This window comes from Lipotes vexillifer, unplaced genomic scaffold (assembly GCF_000442215.2).
Source record: "Lipotes vexillifer unplaced genomic scaffold, Lipotes_vexillifer_v1.1 scaffold152, whole genome shotgun sequence".
In the NCBI taxonomy this organism is placed as follows: domain Eukaryota; kingdom Metazoa; phylum Chordata; class Mammalia; order Artiodactyla; family Lipotidae; genus Lipotes; species Lipotes vexillifer.
In genome coordinates, this window is record NW_006795886.1 from 686,986 (window position 1) to 693,098 (window position 6,113).

A 6,113-nucleotide genomic window follows, 5' to 3' on the forward strand; every position below is an offset into this window, starting at 1 on the left:
ATATATGTATACATATAGCTGATTCACTTTGTTATACAGCAGCAACTAAACATTGTAAAGCAATTATACTTCAGTAAAGATGTTAAATAAATAAGTATGCTGGCTGTATTGGGGGATATTCCTTAAATTTTTATTTATTAATCATTTTATTATTTATTCATTTTATTATTATTGCTGGATTGACTGATTGCTGCATTGGGTCTTCGTTGCTGCCTGCGGGCTTTCTTGAGTTGTGGTGAGTGGGGGCTACTCTTCGTTGAGGTGCGTGGGCTTCTCATTGTGGTGGCTTCTCTTGTTACAGAGCATGGGCTCTAGGTATGTGGGCTTCAGTAGTTGTAGCATGCAGGGTTCAGTAATTGTGGCTCACGGGCTCTAGAGTTCAGGCTCAGTAGTTGTGGCACACAGGCTTAGTTGCTCCACAGCATGTGGGATCTTCCCGGACCAGGGCTGGAACTTGTGTCCCCTACATTGGCAGGCAGATTCTTAACCGTTCTGCCACCAGGGAAGCCCTCTTTAAATAATTTTGGTTGATAGATTTTATGTAGGAAAATTTGGTTGACACCCAGGAACCCATATATTGTACAATGGGAAGTATGCCAATTTACTGAAATTCAGTTTTGTCAGAGGTCGTTTCAACCTAAATTCTCCACCCTGCCCATATTCATAGATAGCATTCCCACACCCTTTTAGCCATACTTTTCCTTCTCTCTTGGCTGAGAAAGTATGCCTGCCTCATAGACATACATGCCATTTAGAGAAATGTGGGTGGTCCAATTTTCTGAAGAACCTTGGTTTGTTGAATTATAGTCTCCTGCCTGATAAAACTGTTCTTCAGTAGAGATATTTGCTGCGTCCCTGGGTGAGAATGATTGTCAGCAGAATTCTCCAGTGATATTTATTGGGCAAATTGGAGGAAAGTAGGTGGGTCAAGAGTGGCCAGAGAATCCCCAGAGAGGGTGTAGTACATTGGGGCAGGGAAGGTAGCCCACTGGCTTGGGCATGCAGGAGATCTGGATTTTAGGAGCATGTCTGTCAGTGATCAGCTCTACAGTCATGGGCAAGTCACTTAACCTCTGTACCAAATTCCTAATCTGTATAACACCTGGGGTTGGACTAGAGGTTCTGTAAGGTTCCTTCCAGCTCCATGACTGATAAGCTGAGCCTTAGTCAGAATCCTGTCAAAGACCCACAGAGTGCCTGGGGTGATCCTCTTGGACATGAGGCCATATGCAATGCATAAAACAAATGCTGCAGTCTTTGACAGTGTCAGGCCCTCCAGATGGGGTTGTGAGACTGATCCTTTATGTGCCAGGTTTCTATCTCTCAGAAACAATTATAGGCTAGTTGGTTTATACTGCCTGGTGAGACCATATAGGGTAGGAGTTAAGAGCATGAGTTATGGAGTTGGAGCTTAGTTTGAAAACCAGTTCTGCCACTTCCTAATGGGTGCCCTGGGATAAATGATTTGACCTCTCTGAACATCAATTTCTGCCTCTGCAAGATGATGATAATAGAACTGACCTCATAGGCTTGTGACGATGCAAGGCAGTAATGTATGTAAACCATTTAGCCCAGCGTCTGGCAGAATGGAAGTGCTCACTCACCCGTGTCTGCCACTACCATGGGTGTGCTTATTGCTGTCAACGTAGTTCTGACATGGGTGTGGTGAGGCTTCAGCATCTTTCCTGGGTATAGCTTTCTCTTTCTGGGTAGAGTTTGAGCAAAGCATAAGCAGATCTTTCTGGCCTAAAGTAGCTCTAGAGTCAGATCTGGATTTGGTTCCCTGCAATGCATCTTACAGGCTGTGGGACCTTGGATAAGTTATTTAACTTCCCTACCCCTTAGTTTCTTCATCTGTAATATGCAGGCAGGTATACTGCCTACCCCCAAGGTTTTTGTGAATAAGATAATGAATGTGAAGAGCTTAGTGCTGCGTCTGACATCCAGAAGGCAGTCAGTAAATGGGGGCTGTGGTATTGATGGTGAAAGTAACAGCTGAACTAATAGTGAAGAATGATTACCACCACTACCACTGCCTTCCTTGGGATGGAGAGTTGAATGTGTTTAAGCTCGTATGGTTTTTGCATACCTAACCTAAGTGTTAGGAGAGACAGCAATTGCTATTACTGAAGGGACAGCAAAAGAATTTTTGCCAGGCTTCTCAGACAGTGGTAGGGAATTTAAAACTGAGTTGTTTTCGGAGGCATGATTGAAAATGATTCAGCAGAGCATAATTCTCAGCAGAACAGTTCTATTTATTTATGCCAGTCCCCTTCCACCCAAGAACATAGGGGGAAAATTTAATTCTAAACTGACCCTGTACTTCTAAGGCTCAACTGCAGTTGGTCACCCACAACATGTTGCTCACAAACTTCATCAGGAGCATCTGGGTATAAAGACATCAAGGCTCTGATCTTCATTGCCAACGTTGTCTTCACTCTCAAACGGATGCCCCCTAACTGTTCTTGAGCCTCTTGGTGGGGATAAGATTCATTTGATGGCTCGAATGTCGATGTACAAGCACAATGGGAGTTCTCAGGGATATTATGTTAGAGTAGGTGGAGTTGTAGGGGGACTGTAGAGGTACTAACAAACAGAAATTGAAAAACTGAATAATCCTAATGGTTCTGTAGATGAACCCATTTACTAAAGGAGGGATATGAGATGTTTCTTTTGACTTCCCTTCATTTTCCTCTTTAGCACTCTGTTAAAAGTCTAAAAAGAGAAAGAAAAGAGGTAGTCACTGCAAGCAAAGCTAAGCACCAGGCTTCCTGTCCATCCAGGTGAGGAGGGTGTTAGCTACTTTCCAAGGTCCCCAGTGTCTTCTCTCTTTTTTGCCCTTGGTTCTGAGGTTATAGAAATGAAAAATGGATTTCAATTTTGGACAGAGATTTAAGGGTAGATTCTGACATCTAGAAAGACACTTCCTCCACTCTTCTGCCAGATTCCATCCACTCACCTCTCATTCTCCTTCCCAGAGCAGTACCTCTCTCCTCCTCAATGTTCCTATCTAGGGCCCTCTGTGTAGGTGTAACAACCCAGGGCTCTGGGGTAGCCTGAAGGGCCAGATCCTTTGGAGAGCAGAAGTGACATTATAATATTGACAGTTTATTGTCATGGAGACTGGGGCCAAGGAACACTGAGATGGAGAAGACATTAACAACAATGGGCCTTTAAGTCCTCACAGATTTTTTTAGTGCCTTTAGTATATTGGGAGAAATCATATATGATTATTAAAAAAATTTCCAGTAATACAAAAATCCAAAGAAAGGTACCTTGGCTCTTCTCAAAATCACCTAGAATCTTATCCCTAGAGAAAACCACTGCTTGTGTTCGGTGATTCCCCTCCAGATATTCTATGCATGTATACACATCATGCTATATGTGCTGTGCTCTCAATTGCCATTTTCTCTAACAAAACTTTGGGTTGTGGAAAACTTTCCATGTCAGTAAATATAAGTCAACATTAGCCCTTTTAAGGTCTGCATAGTATTCCATTGTGTGGGTGCACCATAATTAATTTAGCCATTCACTATTGTTAGGCATTTAGCTTGTTTCTAACTTTTAGCTGTTATACACAATGCTATGATTGAGCAACCATGAGCATCCTTTTTGTGTACTTGTGTAATTATCTTTAGCTTCAGTTCAAGACATGAGATGATTGGCTCATAGGGTTTCCACAGTTTTAAATTTCTCGATATATATCTATTGAGAGAGAGAGGGAGAGTAGGAGGGAGACATACAATCAAACTACTCTCCCTAAAGGTTGTACCAATTTGTACTTCCACCACTGGAAATCATAACCTTTAAGATAACCCTATAGCCATCCAAACAAAGATCTTGGGGCATCATACTGGACGGCCAGATGGTGATCCCCAAGTATTTCATGTACATTTCTTTCTTCTGACCACCAACCATAGTATGAGAAAAGAGTTTTGGACTCAAAATAGGAATACTGTTTTATAAATTGTGAGGAAAGGCCTTTATATCTTTTCTTCTCTGACTAACCACTGATCCAGGATTACCTTCAAAAAGATTTCCTCAGCATATGGAGCTGGGGGCTCTGATTGTAGCCAGGCTCAGTGGTGTTACAAGCTCCATTTCCCCCATAACATTCACCCTCCTCCTTGGGTTCGTCTAAAGCAAATGTTACTGATGTGTTCTTTTTAGGTCTTATACCTTCTTTCTGTATAGCAGGAAGATGAAGGAAAAAAAAGTCAGTTGGTGCCCGAGAGCTCAGGGATTGGTCCCTGGGGCAATAACATTTAGTGAGCCACTTACCTGTAGGATTGGCTTTAGAGGCCTAGGTTCCATTGAGTGTTGTCCTGGGTGCTGTCTTTTTTCTTTGGACTTTCCCATCCTGGTAGTGAAGCTGGGGAAGATAGAAAGGACAAAGCCATAGTGAAAACAGATGCAAGCTACTTAATCAAATCCAGCTATCCCCCCATCCCTGCCATATGTCTTTGGAACAATTAAAGGGACAACAGAACAAAAGGACATTTAGTCCTTTTATTCCTCAAAACCTAGATCACCCCGTTTTCTTTTTTTTCTTCTTCCTTTCCATATTCCTGTTCCCTCCCATCTTTCCTTATCATTGGGATGACCAGAGAACAGGAAGCGGAGAATGTGGGGCACTTCCAGGGTATTTAGCCATAGAGTATTGCCAATAAGCTCCTTAAGGGGCCCGTGCTCCTTTTCTCCTCTCTGTGACAAACCAGGGAATTGAAACCCTGTTTTGGAGACAGTCTAATACTGATGAGTTAACTCATTCCACTGACGTGACCACTCAAATTGTGCCAAGGGGAGGGTGTACCTAACAATGTTGGTATGTTTGTGGTCACTGCCCTCGCCCCATTTGGGCCAAATGATCTTGAGAGACTTGCTCAGCACCACACAGAATTCATGCCCCTCCCAGAACTCACTGCTTATGTTGAAGACTGACTTTTGCATCTGTTCTTTTTTTTTTTTTTTTTTTGCGGTACGTGGGCCTCTCACTGTTGTGGCCTCTCCCGTTGCGGAGCACAGGCTCCAGACGCGCAGGCTCAGCGGCCGTGGCTCACGGGCCCAGCCGCTCCACGGCACGTGGGGTCTTCCCGGACTGGGACACGAACCCGTGTCCCCTGCATCGGCAGGCGGACTCTTAACCACTGCGCCACCAGGGAGGCCCTTTTGCATCTATTCTTATCAGTACACCTAGTAGAGACAGCTCGGTACCTGTCTGGTGAGCATATTTCCCCAAAGCCTCTGGTGCTCTTGGGGGCTGGGATGCTCGATGGGAGTGGCTGTTGGTGAGCACACAGCTCTTCATATTTATCCCCAATGGCAGATAACAGCCAGCGCAGGCCTCCAATTATAGGCTCATGGTTCCTTCTTTGGAGGTTTTTGATGGCTGAACAGGGCTCCTGTGACAAAAAGAGAAGAGAAGGCTCCAGCCCAGCAACCTGGGACCCCTAGGGCTCCCAGTCCCAGTCCCCCTCAGCCAAAGGGCACAGGTGCACATAAGCTCTGCTGTGCCTAGAGAGGCTCTTAAGACTTCCTAGGAGATACTCAGCATTCACTCCTGAGAAGGTATATGAAAGGTACAAAAGCTAAGATCCTTTAATCAAGTGTAATGTCTTGGATGTGTGACCTCGGACAAGTCACTCAGAGTCTCTGAGCCTTAACTTTCTTAACCATAAAATGAGGCTATTAAAACTTCCAACTTTAAAGAGCTATTTTGCAGGCCTAATGAGAAAACAGATGTGAAAGTGTTGTAAGAGTGTGATATTTATTATCACTGTTGAGTCAGAAATCATCACTGTAGTTGTTGCCTGGCAAAGAGAGGCTTTGCCTAAGACCCGGCATAGGAGGCTGCTTATGGGCCAAGGGAGGCATCGGCCTTGCTTGAGAGGACAAGGGAGGGGAGGGCTGGACACTTACCACTCGGCACAGAGACTGGTTCTTGTTTGTTAGCCTTTCCAGCAGCAGATATTCAGTAATATCACAAAGTAGCAAGGCGTCCTTCTTGTCTTGCTTGTTAGCCAGGCTAAAGCCGGGCATTGGAGAGAGGGAGGGAAGAAGAGAGGAAGAGTAAAACTGAGGTAGAGGCCAAGGGAAAGAAAAGAAGGGAAAGA

The 6,113-nt window shown here is 44.4% G+C and overlaps 1 protein-coding gene across 1 annotated transcript in view; it reads right to left on the reverse strand.

The window, feature by feature from the left end:
* Window positions 1–2,306: 2,306 nt before the first annotated feature.
* ARL13A (ARF like GTPase 13A) overlaps window positions 2,307–6,113 on the reverse strand; it is a 10,089-nt gene continuing 6,282 nt past the window's right edge. The window contains exons 4-7 of the mRNA XM_007467975.1: window positions 5,920–6,025; window positions 5,215–5,402; window positions 4,282–4,372; window positions 2,307–2,501 (exon numbers count right to left, since the gene is read on the reverse strand). Coding sequence (XP_007468037.1) covers window positions 2,307–2,501; window positions 4,282–4,372; window positions 5,215–5,402; window positions 5,920–6,025 — 580 coding nt within the window. The remainder of the gene's footprint in view (window positions 2,502–4,281; window positions 4,373–5,214; window positions 5,403–5,919; window positions 6,026–6,113) is intronic.